The 17,878-nt window shown below is 36.8% G+C and overlaps 1 protein-coding gene across 26 annotated transcripts in view; it reads left to right on the top strand.

The window, feature by feature from the left end:
- Positions 1-17,878, top strand: part of rl (Mitogen-activated protein kinase rl) — a 198,743-nt gene that overhangs the window by 36,787 nt on the left and 144,078 nt on the right. For 24 of the 26 annotated variants that reach the window (XR_015271064.1, XR_015271065.1, XR_015271066.1 and 21 more), the window contains 3 exons: positions 10,949-11,083; positions 17,324-17,608; positions 17,664-17,852. Coding sequence is in view for 21 of the 26 variants with exons in the window: in XM_086830200.1 (XP_086686326.1) it covers positions 10,949-11,083; positions 17,324-17,608; positions 17,664-17,852 (609 nt within the window). In the remaining 5 variants the exon portion in view is untranslated. Of the gene's footprint in view, positions 1-10,948; positions 11,084-17,323; positions 17,609-17,663 lie in introns of all 26 variants that reach the window. The other 2 variants (XM_086830210.1, XM_086830209.1) reach the window with 1 other exon arrangement.

The following is a 17,878-nucleotide window of genomic DNA, read 5'->3' as shown; positions in this document are numbered from 1 at the left end:
GCTGTGCCGCTGCATTTCTTATCTTATCTGATATCATTCGCTCGCCCGCTCTCTCGCTCTCGCTGTGACTCTTCACTTCTTTCTTCATAGCTCTGTTGTTATTTTTTCCAAGTACAAGTACAGTGGTAAGTCCTTATAATGTCCGGAAATATTGTCTGTTTCGTCAAAACCTGCAAAAAGGCAATTGCTGCAGGTGACCTTACAATCGACTGCTGGCTGTGCGACAACGTCATGCACGCCAAGTGTATTGGAGTTGTAGCTCGGACGGTGGACGATGTAAAAAAAAAACATCGGCCTGCGTTACTGTTGTGAGGCCTGTCGCGATGTAGAAAGGGAGATGATGTCTTTCATGCGGCAAACCAAAAGCGGTTTTAATGGCATTTTAACGAGTTTTCGTAAAACTACTATTGGTGGGCAGCATGTAGACAGACCCCAACTATCTGCAACGGGCTCTCAGCAGCAGCCTCCCTCGGCTTAGCCCTCGACCTCAGCATTATTGACCCCTCAAAGTCCAGTGTTTAACGATATATCTGCCCAGGGTGTTAGGCCCGGAATACCGGCCGACAATGGCACGGCAGATAACCACTCTGCCATGCCAAAAGCCTTTATAGCGGTTCCACCGACGGGACATATTTTTGTCTCGCGGCTCTCCCCTGATCAAAGATCGGAAGATGTTCCCGCCTTTATACAAGGCAAAACCAGAGCCGAAAAAATTAAGATAAAGGTGGAAAAGTTCAAATTTTCTTACGCAAGGGACATTTCATCTTTCAAAATAAATGTCCCTAACGAGCTCTTTAACACTATTTGCTCTCCCACCTTCTGGCCAGAGTACATCGTTGTTAAGGAGTTCGGGGCGAAGAAAAAGAAAACGCGGCCTGTAGGAATAACTCTTCCCAGGCCTGATGTTACCACTGCGCCTTCTACGTCTTCCAATCCCGACCCAAAAAACTAACCCACTCCCTAGGTATTTCCTATCAGAATACAAGAGGCCTACGTAGTAAGATTCCTAAATTGTATTCTGATAGCCTTTCGTTTGTATCTCAGGTTATTGTGCTCACAGAAACCTGGTTAAAGCCGGAGATTCTGAGCTCCGAAGTTTTTCCAGCTGTGTTCACGGTATATCGGCTAGATCGCCCTATTAGACGCGGGGGTGGAGTTCTTATAGCGGTGGACTCCTCACTCATGTCAGAATTATTAACCTTAGAGGAATGCAATGATGTTGAATTCCTCTGTGTGAAGCTATCTATCAAAGGTAGCTCCATTTGTATTACCTGGTCCTACATACCTCCACTTGCGGAACTTCCTATTTATTGGAATCACCTTTCCGCTATTCAGATGGTTTCCAGTAGACTTTGGATAGAGACCAGTTGGTAGTTCTAGGAGCTTTTAATATCCCTGGTGCTATTTGGATCTCAAATAATTCCACCAATACTCTCCATACACCTACACAACATGACTTTATCGCTGGCTTGTTTGACATTCCGCTGTCTCAAATCAACCATGTTCGAAATTCCTTACAGCGCTTGCTCGATCTTTGCTTCGTCTCTGATCCTGCGAGAGTCAGTTTAGCAAGGGTGGCGCCTCTGACGCAGCCCGAAGATCCTTATCATCCAACTTGACACTTGATATTGGGTGTTACGTACAGAATATTTCTGACCGTCCAGCCAATAAAGTCCTATGTTTTCGCAAAACGGACTCTGAACGGCTGAATAATTTTATAAACGAGTTCAATTGGTCCGATCTATACATGTGCACTGACATGGCAGTTGCCGTGGATATTTTTTACAGTGCCATGAATTCATTTTTTATTGAATGTGTTCCGTTATATTATCCGTCAAGCTCGAATAAACCGCCGTGGTTTACTATAGAGTTGAGCCGACTTAAAAATAAAAAATCTAGACTGTATGCTAAATTTAAAATCACCGGTTCTCAACCTGCCCTTTCATCTTATTTTTCTTCGTTAAATTTACCGTGCTGAACGCGCAGTGTTATAAAAATTATTTAACTCGTTGTAGGGCCCAGTTCTCACAGGACCCAAAACAGTTTTATAATTTCGTTAACACTAAACGTAAGCCTAAAACAAATCCTTCCTCGCTTTCATTTGAAAATACTAATGCAAATAATGATCAGGAAATAGCCGATCTATTTTCGCAGTATTTTCAAACAACCTATTCTAGCTCTTCGTATCTACACCAGACCTATTCCTACGACATACGCAAATCAAACTTAATTTTCTGTCCTAGCCTAAACGAAAGCTCTCTCCTTTAGATCTTCATCGTGTCAAGCCAGTTTATTCGCCAGGTCCCGACGGAATTCCTGGCTGTGTGCTCAGGTATTGTGCCGACGCCCTGTGCTATCCCCTTCTGAAGTTGTTTACCTTGTCCTTGGAAACCTCCCACTTTTCCATTATTTGAAAGGAATCGTTTGTTATTCCTCTCCACAAAAAAGGTAGCAAATTGGATGCCAGCAATTATAGAGGAATCTCTAAGTTTTCGGCCATCCCTAAATTATTTGAAAACATCACCCCTCACTTACAGCACCTTTGTAGATCGGTTATTTCTCCATGTCAACATGGTTTATTAAGCGAAGATCAACAACAACAAATCTTTTGGAGCTCTCTTCCTATATTATAAAGGGCTTCCATAATAATTGTCAGACAGATGTAATCTATACTGATTTCAGTAAAGCATTTGACTCTGTTAACCATTCTCTCCTCGTTAGAAAACTCGATTCAATGGGTTTTCCAAGTGATCTTCTTAATTGGATCTCAAGTTATTTGAATGGCAGGACGCAAAAGGTCCTCTTTAAGAATAATTTATCCAATGTTCTAAGGGTTACATCTGGCGTCCCGCAAGGAAGCCATTTGGGACCCTTATTGTTTACATTATTTATAAATGACCTGCCCAAAGTCTTGACTAACTCCAGAGTACTTATGTACGCGGATGACGTCAAGCTTTGCGTGCAATACAATGACGTTGCCTGCCAGTCGGATTTACAAACAGATCTTAATAATTTTCAAACTTGGTGCCGTGTAAACTTATTAAACTTAAATGACTCGAAATGCAAGCTAATGACATTCTCACGTGTCGTTCCTAAGCTTGCTACTTACACGCTGAACTGCTGCTATTTGGAAAGAATTAATTCTGTTGACGATTTGGGCGTCCGCTTGGACCCAAAACTTGACTTTATTGATCATATTTCGTCTATGGTGAATAGAGCCAGGGGTGTGCTTGGATTTATTAAACGGTGGTCGAAGGAATTCAATGACCCCTATGTTACTAAATCCTTATATACTTCCTTAGTTCGTCCTATCCTAGAATATGGATGCTGCGTTTGGAGCCCTCAGTACGGCGTCCATAGTAAACGCATTGAGTCGGTTCAAAAGAACTTTTTACTTTTCGCTCTACGCGGTTTAAATTGGGATGAAAACCAAAGATTACCTTCCTACTCTAGTAGACTCCTATTAATAAACTTGCCGTCCTTAGCCAATCGTAGAACGATGCTAGGGATAACCTTTATTTTTAACCTTATACATGGTGATGTGGAAAGTGCTGACTTGTTGAGTCAGCTTAATTTCCATGTACCATGTAGAACTACTAGATCCTATATCCCATTAGTGTTGCGCCACTGTAGAACCTCCTTTGAACTGCATGAACCTTTTAGAGTGCTATGTGCAAATTATAATGATTTGTACACAGTAATCTCTAACGTAGATACCCTTCCCAAATTAAAATCTTTAATACTAACACACTTAGTAAGCATGCAAGCTAACAATCTAACAGCACGCCGGTAGTCAATTTTCCTCGTATTCTATCCTATATTTTTCATCGCGCCTACTAACACCTAACCCAAACAGGCACGTGCCTGGTGTCATACGGGCCACTTGAATGTACTGACCTTAGTGCATCAACGTCAAAGAAGAAGTAAACAACTTCGATCACTAAGAATTAATACAATATAAGATATAGATATTTATTATATATATTTATTATATATATTTATTATATATATTTATTAAATATATTTATTATATATATTTATTATATATATTTAAAACAATGAAGTAATGGTGTTTTCCATTTCGATTCGTTCATCTTTAGATAATAAATTTACAGTCTTACATTCAAAGTTTTGAATTTTCCTCTATATTTAACGAACGATATAGTCGTCCGATTTTCATAAAATAAAAATCAAAATTCAAGACTTATATTAAAGGGCTGTATCTCAAATTTGATGAAAATCTGTTAAAATCTGAGAAAGTTATAATGTTTTTAAGGTATTAATTTCTCTATTGCTCCTATGGCAGCTATATGATATAGTAGTCCGACTTTCATAAATTTTTACACAAAGTAATAAAATAATATTAGATGGCTATATCTTAAATTTTATGAAATTCTGTTGAAAACTGAAAAAGTTAAATTTTTAATTGTATTAATTTCGCTATCGTTCCTATGGCAGCTTTAAGATATAGTAAACTGATTTTCATAAATTTGTGCGCATAATTGTAGAATAAAATATCTTATCTATCTATATCTTAAATTTGATAAAAAACTGTAGAAAACTATGACAGCTATACGATCCGGCCCGTTCAGAAATATATACGAGTGATAGTATATAGAAGACTAACTGCAAAGTTTTGTTCAGATAGATACAAAACTGAGAGCCTAGTTTGCATAGAAACGGACAGATGGACAGACCGACAGACTGACATGGCTATATCGATTGGGCTGTTGATGTTGATCAAGAATATACACTGCGTTTCACTTGAATAGCACACTTTACATACTGAATTTCAAATCTCGAAATCTTTTAAACAAAAAGAAAACTCGTTGATGTTTTTGTTTCTATTTATAGAGTAATCAATTTTAATTATAAGAAAAGTAACAAAACTTAAATTAAATTAACAATTAATAAAGGATAACAAAAAAGACTGAAAAACTTAAAAAATACCACAAAAATTTTGTTTCACATGAATAGCACATTTTTTTTTTTAAGTATATTTAATGAACTTAAGTATTAGGAAATGTGTTTTTATTCAATAGTAAGTATTAATGTAAATATATATGTTAATTTAATAATGGGTCGAGCCCCCCTTATTCAATATAACCTCGTAGATCCTGTTGGGCAGCGAATCATATAGACTTTTAATGTAGTCTAGGGATATTGTAGCCCAGGCCCTCCGAATGGCGTCAATTAGTTCGTCTTTTGTTGAAAATTGTTTACCAGACTCATAAACCTTTCTGACCAGCCATCCCCAAACATTTTCAATTATATTCAGATCCTGCGAGTATGGTGGCCAGTTCAGAGTTTCAACATTTTTATCTTTTAAAAAAGATTTTACAACACGTGCAGTATGTATTGGGGCATTGTCGTGCTGGAATGTCCACGGCATATGATTGAAAAAATTTTCCAATGGTGGAAAACCTTTTTCGAGGACGTTTAGATACGCTTTTGCGTTCATGTTTGAGGATAAGAATTGGAGTTCACATGTCCCATAGCAAGATATGGCTCCCCAAACCATAACTCCGCCTAATCGACTGTGTAAACGCTCCAATTGATGCGTCTCTTTCCTCAGATCATGAAAATAATAATTATAGCCATCTGGCCCCTCCAAATTGAACTTTTTTTCATCAGAAAAAACTACGCGCCTCCACTCGTTACACCATGACATATTGACGCGGCAAAAGGTCAACTGTGCTTCCTTTCGTTTGGGGTTAATCGGTGGTTTTTTTTTTTAGTTTCAAGCATTTAAGATGTTTAGCTTTGGAAATAACTCGCCAAACAGTAGTTTTTCTCGCGTCAACACCTGTTTTTTCCCTTATCTTGCTCACAGAGTCATGAAAATTTGAGGCTTCCCGCAGGATTGAACGCTTATCTGTGTCGCTAAGGAGACTACTTTGGCGACCTTTCATATTTTTTCCATAGTTTTGCTTGTTATTTATAAAATTGTGTACGACTTTTCTGCTTCTTCCAATTTTTTTCGCTATATTAGCCACAGAAAGGTCACAATCAATATAGCTTTGTATTTGGATCTGTTCCTTGTGACTTAGTGACGTTCCACGACCCATAATTGCACAAAATGATTAAACTTTGTTTGAAATTCACAAATTAATCAAAAAACTTTTATGAATCAATCTTCTTGGCTGCTGAAATGACACTAAATCTAAAATGTGCTATTCATGTGAAACAAAATTTTTGTGGTATTTTTTAAGTTTTTCAGTCTTTTTTGTTATCCTTTATTAATTGTTAATTTAATTTAAGTTTTGTTACTTTTCTTATAATTAAAATTGATTACTCTATAAATAGAAACAAAAACATCAACGAGTTTTCTTTTTGTTTAAAAGATTTCGAGATTTGAAATTCAGTATGTAAAGTGTGCTATTCAAGTGAAACGCAGTGTATATACTTCATATGTTCGAAGATGACTCTTTCACTGCGTTGCAAACTTTTGACTAAAATGTCAAAAATTGACCACAAAGAGGCACAATTGGGCACATTTCTGTGAGCTGACCATGTCTAAGAATGTCTAAAGCTAGAAACACACGATGCAAACAATTTGCAGCAAGTTGAAAATAATTTGCAGCAAAAGTTTGCACAAATGTTTACACCTATGCAAATATTGCAAGAAAATTTCTTGCTCCAATAAATTTTTGTTTTGCACGCAAACTTTTGCATGGCTATTTCGTGCAATATATTGCGTTACTGTCTACACGTGTTTTTATTTTTTATTGACACTGCTTGCAAGCAGATCAAATAACTGTCGAACTATTTTTTTCTTGCGCTCTCGTTGCGAGCACAACCGAAACAGTTCATACTCTCTCGCTCTCGCTCTGAGCAAGAGACTCTTGCTGTATTCTTTTATGTTTTCTGTTGAAAATTTACCGTATTTGGGTATCGCATCGTTTCTTTTACCTTTCCTTTATATTCTTTGAATGTAAACAAAGATTTAAAAGTGGGAATATCAATACATAGTGACTCTCCATTAAAAGACATAATCAAAACAAAACGTGCGGTAGAAATGTTCGAAACAGAAATTTCCCCGCCTTCGACTTTGCATTGAAATATTTCGAAATGTTTTATGAATAAATGTAAAATAAGCATATTTTCGTTAAATTCAATATATTCGCTATAAACATATGTAAGAAAAACAGACATTTACTGACTTTTAATTTTAAGGCCACGGTTGCGTTCTCCAGAGAATTGCACATATACATATATATATATATATATATATATATATATATATATATATATATATATATATATATTTTAATTTTTTTTTTATATATATATATGTATATTTCGTCTGCAATACAGACGCTTGCCTATGCGTGTGAGTGTATACCAATACATATGCAAAAGACTTTTTGCTTCACTGAACACGTACAATTCGATTAATTTCATTATGTTGTCGCGATCCCACATTGTGCTTTGTTTGCTGCAATACTACGACTGAAAGCAAACAGCACATGCAAACAAGCAAGCAGTTGACGCAACCAAGATAGCTGTCAAAAAATGTATACAGACGACAAGCAACAAATATTGCTGCAAAACAACTTTGCAAGTTTTTTGTTTGCAGCAAAATGTTTTCACTCGTGTTTAAACGTGCAAATTTGTTTGCAGCAATCAACTTGCTGCAAATTGTTTGCATCGTGTGTTTCTAGCTTAAGAAAATCAATAAAAAAATCGAGTTTGAAAAGAAACAACTTATTTGACAAGTAAAGTAGTTTTCTTTCAAAACATTCAAAAATAAAATGAGTCCCCAGTTTTTTCGCGTCCGCGCATATTGACGTTTTCTAAAACGCCTGTAATTAAAGAACAAATCGCTGAATATCAAATGGCAAAATTGAAGAGTTTGACTCAGAATTTACAAGCTCTGTTGTGCTCGTAAAGATAAATGAACCTTCACCACGACTCTGCGTACATTTCAGTTTATAAACAGGTAATTATTATTAGTAATTTTTCACTGCGGATTATTGATAATCAGTTTGATCGCTTTTAAGAAGCAATTGTTTAGCATGATTGACCTGAAGATTGGTTTTTTCCATGTGCCTGTATCCGAAGTCAAAAAAGAAATACAAATTTCGTAAAGCCCCTTTTGGTCTGTCCAACTCACCTGGAGTGTTTCAGAGACACATAAATATAATTTTCCGAGCTCTGACTCCAAGAAATATCGCCTTCCGTAGAGAGACGATGTTATTATACCAGCAAAGGATGAACGGGAGGCTGTGTTAAATCCCAAACAAGTTATACAAACCTACTTCGATAATAGACTTGAAGTTAACATGAAAAAAACGCCTTTTTTACAACCGGGTTTCCAGTTTTAGCAAACAAAATAGGGAAAGAACTATTTCGCCGACGCCTTAGAAGATCGAGCCGGTACTCAAGTTTAAGATCCCAAATAAGTTAAAGCAGCTTATTATTTCAGAGAGTTTATTTTCAGTTACGCACTAATTTCAAAGTCCTTAACTGATCTTGCAAAAACGACACTAAATTCATAAATTCAAAATTGTATGAAACTAAGATACTACCACCCCACGTTTTTAACTCTGAATTTAGTGATCTTGCTTATAATTACATATATACTATTGCTCTGCATTTAATAATTTTGTTTGTATTTATAAATTATTTTCTTCTTTTTAGTTCGGTTATTTATAAAAGCGTGTTTCTTTTAGTTTTTATTAACTATTATTTATTTGATATTTTTTAGTGTGTGTGCCTATAAACGCATGTTTTTGTAATTTTCTAAGCTATCAGTTATTTTTCGTATTTTAATTATAAAAACTTTTACGAACTATTTAAAAATCTCATTATTTCATTTAAGGCCTCTTTGTTGCATGGGGTTTTTCCTGTTAACTTTGAGCAATCAAGTTCCTTAATGCGAATACCGTCTAAGGTTCTTACTCGACTAAGTGCTACATAAGCTTGTCCAGCAGGCACGCGCAGATCGCGCGCTAGCTCTGTCTCTCTTACTCCTTTACGGACGATCTATAAAAAAAGAATTTATCAATCCTGACGATCCAAATAAGGATAATGAAAATTTTTTGTCAAATTATTTCATTGTCATCGGTCCTTGAGAAGTATGCAAAGTTTCAAGTTTATCACATATTTTCCGTTAAATACATACATACATCCCGAACTAATAAAAGCGTATTAAAAAGTTTATATATTCATGATCAGCATCAACAGCCGTGCGTTTGACCGTTTCTACTCACTTCAAAGCTATCTGAATGTAACTTTGCAGTTAGACTTCTATATAATCTCTATCGTATATAAATCGGTACGTGCCGGATCAGACGACTATATCGAAACGTGACCGAATTGCAATCTGCAAGGGCATTAAAACTTCGCTGTGACAAAGTAAGTTTACTTTGTTGTTCTGGAAGTACGCACCGAAATTTTATTTTAAAAATTAATTTAAAGAAGATCGGCGCAATAAAGTGCCAAGAACAATTGCAACTACTGACCAAATTTAACTAAATGATGCAGTACGAGCCGATTTTCAAAACTATCAGAACACCTTAAGAGTTTGGCCGAATTTGACTTTCTTTTCTTTTCCTTATGAGGGTACATGATAAATAAAGTTAATAAACTTCAGGACATAAGCAACGAAATCTCTGATATTGACCCGAAAAAAACGATGAAAAATGCTGAAAAATGGGAGGACTTGTGCATACCTGCCGCGATAGCCACTCATCAGATATTGCTTTCAAAAAGCGACCAAACAAATTGTGCTGAACGAAATTTAATAAAATAAATGATAGTAAACAAAAAAAATTGTTTCTTCTTGCTAAAAAAAAAAAAAAAACTGCACTGAATTAAATATAGTTGACAATAATTGACGTAGGAAATATTTTTTTTTTTTTTTTTTTAACAGAAATATAGATAATTTATATTGTATTAATTTTTAATGATCGAATTCAATCTGAAAGGGTATACAAAATTCGGTATGCCAAAGTTAACTTCCCTTCTTGTTTTTAAATATTTTGATACCGACATTCTCATGGTCATTTTAAGACTTAAAAATAACTCATTATTTTTGGATATTACACTCATAAGAAGTGAGCGCTGCAGGTATACTTTAGAGTACTTTTTTATCTTTAGAGTTTTTCTCAAAACTACGTTTTTTGGAACGGTCTACATGATTTCTAAAAAACTACGCTACCGATTCTCTATAGCATTCTCTATGGCATGACGTAGCATTTGTTCGATAAGATGTATTTTTTTAAGTTATAAACTTTAAATTAATTAATTAATAAAATTTCGTATAAAAAATGTATTTTCAAAGCGCCCCCATTTAAAATTATTATATTTTGTAAATAAATAATTTACATTGCTTGTAAACAAATAATTAAATAACTGTTTTGGGGAGGTTAAGATCATATATATATATATTATATATATATATATTTATATATATATTTATATAGTTAAAAAAAATGGATTATTTAATATTCCAATCAATAAAACGTTGTGTTTTTAACAGCTTTGGCAATTTAAATTTTGGAAATACCCTTCAATTTTCCGGCATTCAAGGTGGTCTAACCCCTTAATATAAGCTTTATTAGGTCGGATATGCTTCTTTTGTTGAGTTTCAAAGTTCTGGTCAAAACGAGCCCTGCAAGGGTATAAACTCAAAATCAAGGGTATGTGTCCCTAGCTTGACAGACAACTAGAGTGGGCACATCCTAACTTTAAATAATTTTTTGTTATATTTAATTATAAAATTTATTTGTTTGTTGAAATAACACATTGTCACGATTGCAGTGAGACCAAGGAGAGTAAAAACGACTGATTTTAAATGATCTTGGTCTGTACGTTGCTAATTATTATTATTATTATTATTATTATTATTATTATTATTATTATTATTATTATTATTATTATTATTAATATTATTATTATTATTATTATTATTATGTATTTAACTTTTTTTTTATAATTCCAGAGGCTGAGTAACGATCACATATGTTACTTTTTGTACCAAATATTGCGGGGACTGAAGTACATACACTCAGCAAACGTTTTACACCGGGATTTAAAACCAAGCAATCTACTGTTAAATAAAACGTGCGACTTAAAGGTATGTAAAAGTTTTATTTTAATAAGTTAAAGATAGCTAATTGGCCAATGTAATCTGTTACTTAGAATATCCAGTTTAATGTAATTCGTAGCTTGAGGGTCTGTTGATGAGTGTGGTCTGTTCATCTGCAACAACCAAAAGAGGGAGAGAGAGTGAGATCATTACAACAATTTTAATTGAAAAGAAAAAAAAGGAACAGGAAAGCTGAAGGTGCTATGTGGGAGTGTTGAATAAGTTAACTTGAAATGTTCTTACAGAAACAAGATAAAGTCGGCTTTGATTTGCAGAGTCATCCAATATCAAAAACAGTAAGAATCACTTGTTTGCCGAAAGCAGCTGGGGTTACCATCGTTTCATTGTTCAAAGTTTCAATGACATAAATATATTGAATAACATTTTTAATTTCAGTCAGAAGTTTGCAATGCAGTGAAGAAGGCACCTCCGACCATAAAAGTATATATATTCTTGATCAGGATCAACAGCCGATCCGGTCTAGCCATGTCCGCCTCTACGTCTGTCCGTTTCTACGCAAACTAGTTTCTCAGTTTTAAAGCTATATGAATGAAACTTTGTAGTTAGCCTTCTATAAACTCTCACGGATCAGACAAATATATCATATAGCTGCCATAGGAATGGTTGGAAAATTTTTACAAAAAAAAATTATAACATTTTCAGTTTTCAACAGAATGTTATCAAATTCGAGATATAACCAATTTATTATACTTTACAATTTTGTGTAAAATTTTATGAAAATCGGACTTATATATCATATAGTTCCCAAAGGAACAATCGTTAGATATTGATGAATAATGCAAATCTGTGAATGTAAAACTGTAAAAATAATATGTATATGTGAATAAAATTAAAGCTTCTATTACTTCATTGTTTTTTAACATAAATATATATAATTTTTATTGTATTGATTCTTAGTCATTGAAGTTCTATCTGCAAGGGGATAAAAACTTCGGCGTGCCGAAGTTATTAATACATTTTTTTTTAAAGTAAATAGCAATTACTGTCATTCTTAAATTATATTGTACCCTTACCTCTGCACAACAAAAGGGAGTGTTTTTTACCGATGTGCTCCGACTCACATCAGGTTGGCAGAGGTAAGGATAGGTAACTCAACAGATTTTGAACATTGAACTCGTAGGAAAATTCAACATGTAACAGAAAATAATATCTATTGTACATGGAACATAGAAGATTGAAAGGATCATGCTCGTCAATGTTCGTCTTACAGACGTTAAGGGCTATTGGACGAAAATGATAATTTGCTTAATAAATACGTGGAGCAAATTTGACCATTAATTAGCTTAAGAATAAAAAAAACGGCGTGGCAGGTTCGACGATCCTTTAGGGTGGGGAGGCTTTAAAGTCTTAGCCTGTCGGCATACGATGGAAGACGATGATGTGGGTCCCAGTTTAATCCTCGTAGAGCAAACAAAAGGAATTGTTTCTGAACAGATTCAATAAGGTCTTGATACTTCGCATATTGAGGTGACCACACAAACGAACAATATTCTAGAATAAGGCGAACGAGTGAGATATAAAGAAGTTTTGATGTATAATGATCATCAAATTCCTTTGACCATCGCTTAACAAAGGCGAAAACCCCTCGAGCTATACTAATAATGAGACCAATGTAATTAGAAAGTGGAAGAGAATACGGATACGAAGAGGTTGTGTTGTAGCCAATGGATGAGTACGTAGACTGGAATAATTTTGCGGACTCAGTATTGGGATGAAGACAAGAAAGAAAAAGTTGGGATCTTCGTTTTAAATTAACAAACGCGTAAAATTGCGTAGTATTAGCCTGGAACTCATTTCTACACCGATTTAGGTGGTTTCTGTACCATTTAGAATTGTGGGCTAAGAATTTTGTGCGAGCTGTCAAATATCTAGAAAGGTCCACCTGTGACCCAGTACTAGTGAATTTCTTGTAAAGCCTAGACTTAAAGTTTTTAAGGTAAGAAAGTCGACGAGAAAACCATGGGGGCTTGTAAGACGCATCAGGTGATGTCAAGTAAATGTCAAAGGCAGAGTATAATATATCATAAAAGCGCATAACCATGTTATTGGGGTCGTCTAGAGAATCCAAAAAAGTCCAATCAGTTAATGCCATTGAAACTAGCTTTGCGGAAGCAGCGAAAAGTTGTCGGTTCCACTTCTGGACTAGGAAGTAAAGGAAACGACGCTTCAAGAATTATCTCCAGTGTGGGATGATAAGCATCTTCAGGACAGGAGATAGGGTCAATTCTTGAGACAAGGGCGTTGGCGAGCTCGGACGCAAAGATAAGGTCCAAGATTTTATCACGACAGTTCTTGACGTAGTTCAATTGGCCCAAAGAAAAGTAAATAAGACCTTGGACTAAGTCATGAGTTGCAGTGGGAACCAGAAAATTGGTGTCAGGTGATGGCATCCAAGATATGAAAGGAAGGTTATAATAGAAATAACGTTGGCATCGAAGGAGGCACTATTAGCGTGCAGCTTGCTAAGTTTCCCCAACAAACTACGAGCATTCTGATAGTGCAAAGAAAACAAGTTAATTAGTTCTTGTAGGCCTGGTTGAGGGAGTCAGAGGCACTCCAGCCCGAGGGTTGCTCTAGTAAAGAAATTCATGAACAATTGCATGTACGGGTCGTGCGGAAGCATCAAGAACCTTACTATATAACGCGTCAGAAAGTGGAATTTTAAATGATGAAATATCTCGTTTCTGCTTAAAATTGAATTTTGAGATGGAGAATTCAGTTAAAGAAACATTTAATTTGTTGCTCAAGTGAATAGCGACGTCTTTCACGGATGCATCATAATTAAGGCGAGAGACAAGAACTACCCTTTTGGGGCAACGCCAGCAAGAGTCGAAGGATTCCTAGGGGCAACACCAGAGATAGTTGAAAGGTGTGGTCTGGGACTAGAAGTCGGAGGAGATGCGATGGTGACCGCCGGGCCGATAGCAGAGTGAGCATCCTTCAGTTGGTTTGAGGCCAGCAGGACGTCGCTTGCTGCGGGTCGAAGATGTGACGATATCAGCTAGTCCAGGGCAAGGGAAAGCATGTACTACTTGACCCGACGAAGCGACATCGGCAGCTGAGTCATCGGCAACACCCGTGGTATGACCATTGGGTGGGTTGCGTGTCCTAAACAGCAAAAGGGGGCTCGCAGGGTCTGCAACAGGCAAAAAAGGCAGCTCGGGCATACACACCAATTAAGAAGAAAACAAATACTGGATATATAACGGCCTTCCGTTCACACCGTTTAGGTTAAAAAAGAGTCTAGGTTCAAAAGCAATTCTGGAAATGAATTTATTAACTGAATACAAATAAGTCACTTACTCTTAGACGTTAATGCACTATGGTCAGTACATTCAAGTGGCCCGTATGACACAAGGCACGTGCCTGTTTGGGTTAGGTGTTAGTAGTTAGTTAGTTAGTAGGCGCGATGGAAAATATAGGACAGAATACGAGGAAATTGACTACCACCGTAGAGATCGCGAAAATGTCGCATCACCAGAGGCGAACGAGGGTCAACAGAGCCCACATTGTTCTCGGCAAATTAGCCAAGAACGAGGCTGAGGGCAAGACCGACCCTCGGGACGCCGAGGACAAAGCCAATTTCCTTCCGGAGATCGCGGAATATAAGGCCACCAAACGGCAAACTCATCAGCGTTCCAGCCCTCAAAGGCGAAGCGCATTCGGTCACAGCAAGTGAGCGACAGCGCACCTAAAAGGGCGAAGGACCCACTGGGCAAGCCGAGAGCTACCAACTTTGTCAGCAAGGCAAAGAAGTTTAGCGAGGTGTCCAGAGACAGTCTGGCTATGGCTCTGGTGGATGAGCACCACGACGACGATCGCCTGTTGTCGGAGAAGTGGGACACAGTTAACCTATGTTGCAAGACATTTTCCATCTATGATGGTCAAATGAGGTTGATATTTTTGGGTTAGGTGTTAGTAAGCCCGATAGGACAGAATACGAGGAAATTGACTACCGGCGTGCTGCCAGGTTGTTTGCTTGCATGTTTACTAAATGTGTTAGTATTAAAGATTTTAATTTGGGAAGGGGGGTATCTACATCGGAGATTAGTGTGTACAAATTATTATAATTTGCACATAAGACTCTAAAGGGTTTATGCAGTTCGAAGGAGGTTCGACAGTGTCGCAACACTAATGGGATATAGGATCTAGTAGTTCTACATGGTACGTGGAAATTAAGCTGACTCAACAAGTCAGCACTTTCCACATCACCATGGATAAGGTTATAAATAAAGCTTACTCCTAGCATCAATCTACGATTGGCTAAGGATGGTAAGTTTATTAAGAGAAGTCTATTTGAATAGGAAGGTAATCTTTGGTTTACATCCCAATTTAAACCGCGTTGAGCGAAAAGTAAAAAGTTCTTTTGAACCGACTCAATGCGTTTACTATGGGCGCCGTACTGAGGGCCCCAAACGCAGCATTCATATTCTTAGATAGGACGAACTAAATAGGTATATAATGATTTAGTGACAGAGAGGTTATTGAATTCTTTCGACCACCGTTTAATAAATCCAAGCAAATCCCTGGCTCTTCACCATAGACGATATATGATTAAAAAAGTCAAGCTTTGGGTCCAAGCGGGCGCCCAAATCATCAACTGAATTAATTCTTTCCAAAGAGCAGCAGTTCAGCGTGTAATTGGCAAGCTTAGGAACGACACGAGAGAATGTAATTAGCTTGCATTTCGAGTCATTTAAGTTTACACGGCACAAAGTTTGAAAATTATCTTTATTTGTTTGTAAATCCGACTAGCAGGCGAAGTTATTGTATTGCACGCAAAGCTTGCCGTCATCCGCGAACATAAGCACTATGGAGTTAGTCAAGACTTTGGGCAGGTCATTTATAAATAATGTAAACAATTAGGGTCCCAAATGGCTTCCTTGTGGGACGCCTTAGAACATTAGATAAACTTTTCTTAAAGATAACCTTTTGCGTCCTGCCATACAGATAACTTGAGATCCAATTAAGAAGATGACTTGGAAAACCCATTAAATCGAGTTTTGTTAACAGTCAAATGCTTTACTGAAATCAATATACAGGGTGTGGCACGAAAACTTGCTGATTTTAGAAGGTTATAAAAAAAAAGTAGTTGATATACCATTCCAAATTTTTTTTATTCTTGTAACACACCTTCTGAAGTTTTTATTACACAGTTTTGAAGATTACATCGGACAAGTGATGGCCGTCGTTTTCAATACACTGAGATACCCGATTTTCGAAGCTCAGCTGAACTCTCTCAAGCATATCGACGGGTATCTTTGCGATTGCTTACCGAATGTTATTCTCCGATGAGCTGGATGGGATTTTGTCACATTCCCGCTCTTCCTGAATGTTTTCACCCACGAAACAATCGACTGCCTGTCAGGAACGCGATCTGCAGGATGAATGTTGAGTTGAGTGGCAATTACGGAACGACCGTTGGAAAAGTAAGCCTCGCAGGCAAATGCGTGCTGCTCTTTCGTCCAATGTATGATGTCCACTGACTGCGGTGTAGACGAAACTTCAGGAAGTCCCCTAAAACATGAGACACTCCCCACCCTTACCCGACCACTCCCCGCCGATTGGCACCAAAAACAAATCAGCAAGTTTTCGTGCCGCACCCTGTACATAGATTATATCTGTCCGAAAATTAATTTAAAATATAGGAAGAGAGCTCCATTGCAAAACACTTGTGAATACTTCAGCTGGCATTAGAGTTGTGAAAAATCGATTTTAACGACGAGACTATCTTTTTTTTTTGTTTTCGTTTAATAATATTTTTCATCATCTCAATCTAATTTCGGAACCGCTGCTCCGAATGCCTCCGAAAACAACAATTAATTGTTTGGCAGTATCCGAACACAGGTAGGATTTTTATTGCCTACTTTGTTTCTGATTTCTCCTACTGAAACCAACGAGATTTGTATTTGTTTTTAAAACATGACACCAGGAATCGGACAGGAAAGGAATTTTGGTACTGAAGGGTAGTGTTTGTTCTTGAGTTAAACTTTAATTCTAACCCACTATGTACTCATGCAGGCAAGCAATCTGGCAGCACGCCAGATCCTGGTCCTCGTTCTTGTCCTTTTTTCTATATTTCCTATTGCGCCTGGTTTCATACGGCCCACTTGCATGTACTGACCACAGTGCATCAACGTTCATATACAAAAAAAAAAATAAATAAATGTGATATCACTTAATATAATGTGTTTACTTTTTTTATAGATTTGTGACTTTGGTTTAGCTCGAATCGCAGATCCTGAGCACGATCATACAGGCTTTTTAACGGAATACGTTGCTACTCGGTGGTATCGGGCACCTGAAATAATGCTTAATTCTAAGGGATACACAAAATCAATTGATATTTGGTCTGTCGGTTGTATTTTGGCGGAAATGTTAAGTAATCGGCCAATATTTCCTGGAAAACATTATTTGGATCAACTTAATCATATTCTTGGCGTATTGGGGTCACCGACTCGTGAAGATTTGGAGTGCATTATAAACGAAAAGGCAAGTATATGTACTTAATTATTGAACCTGATTTTAATATTCCTTTGGACAACAGGCTCGAAACTATTTGGAGTCTTTGCCCTTTAAGCCAAATGTACCATGGTCTAGATTATTTCCAAATGCTGATGCGTTAGCATTAGATCTTCTTGGAAAGATGTTAACTTTTAATCCTCATAAACGGATTCCTGTGGAAGAAGCTCTTGCACACCCCTATTTGGAGCAGTATTACGATCCTGGAGACGAGGTACTTACTTAGTTACTTGTAATGAA

This window comes from Drosophila serrata, unplaced genomic scaffold, assembly GCF_035046125.1.
Source record: "Drosophila serrata isolate PLE 108 unplaced genomic scaffold, ASM3504612v1 contig_229, whole genome shotgun sequence".
Lineage (NCBI taxonomy): Eukaryota > Metazoa > Arthropoda > Insecta > Diptera > Drosophilidae > Drosophila > Drosophila serrata.
The sequence above is the reverse complement of the archived record's forward strand: the minus strand, read 5'-3'. Positions and strand labels throughout refer to the sequence as shown.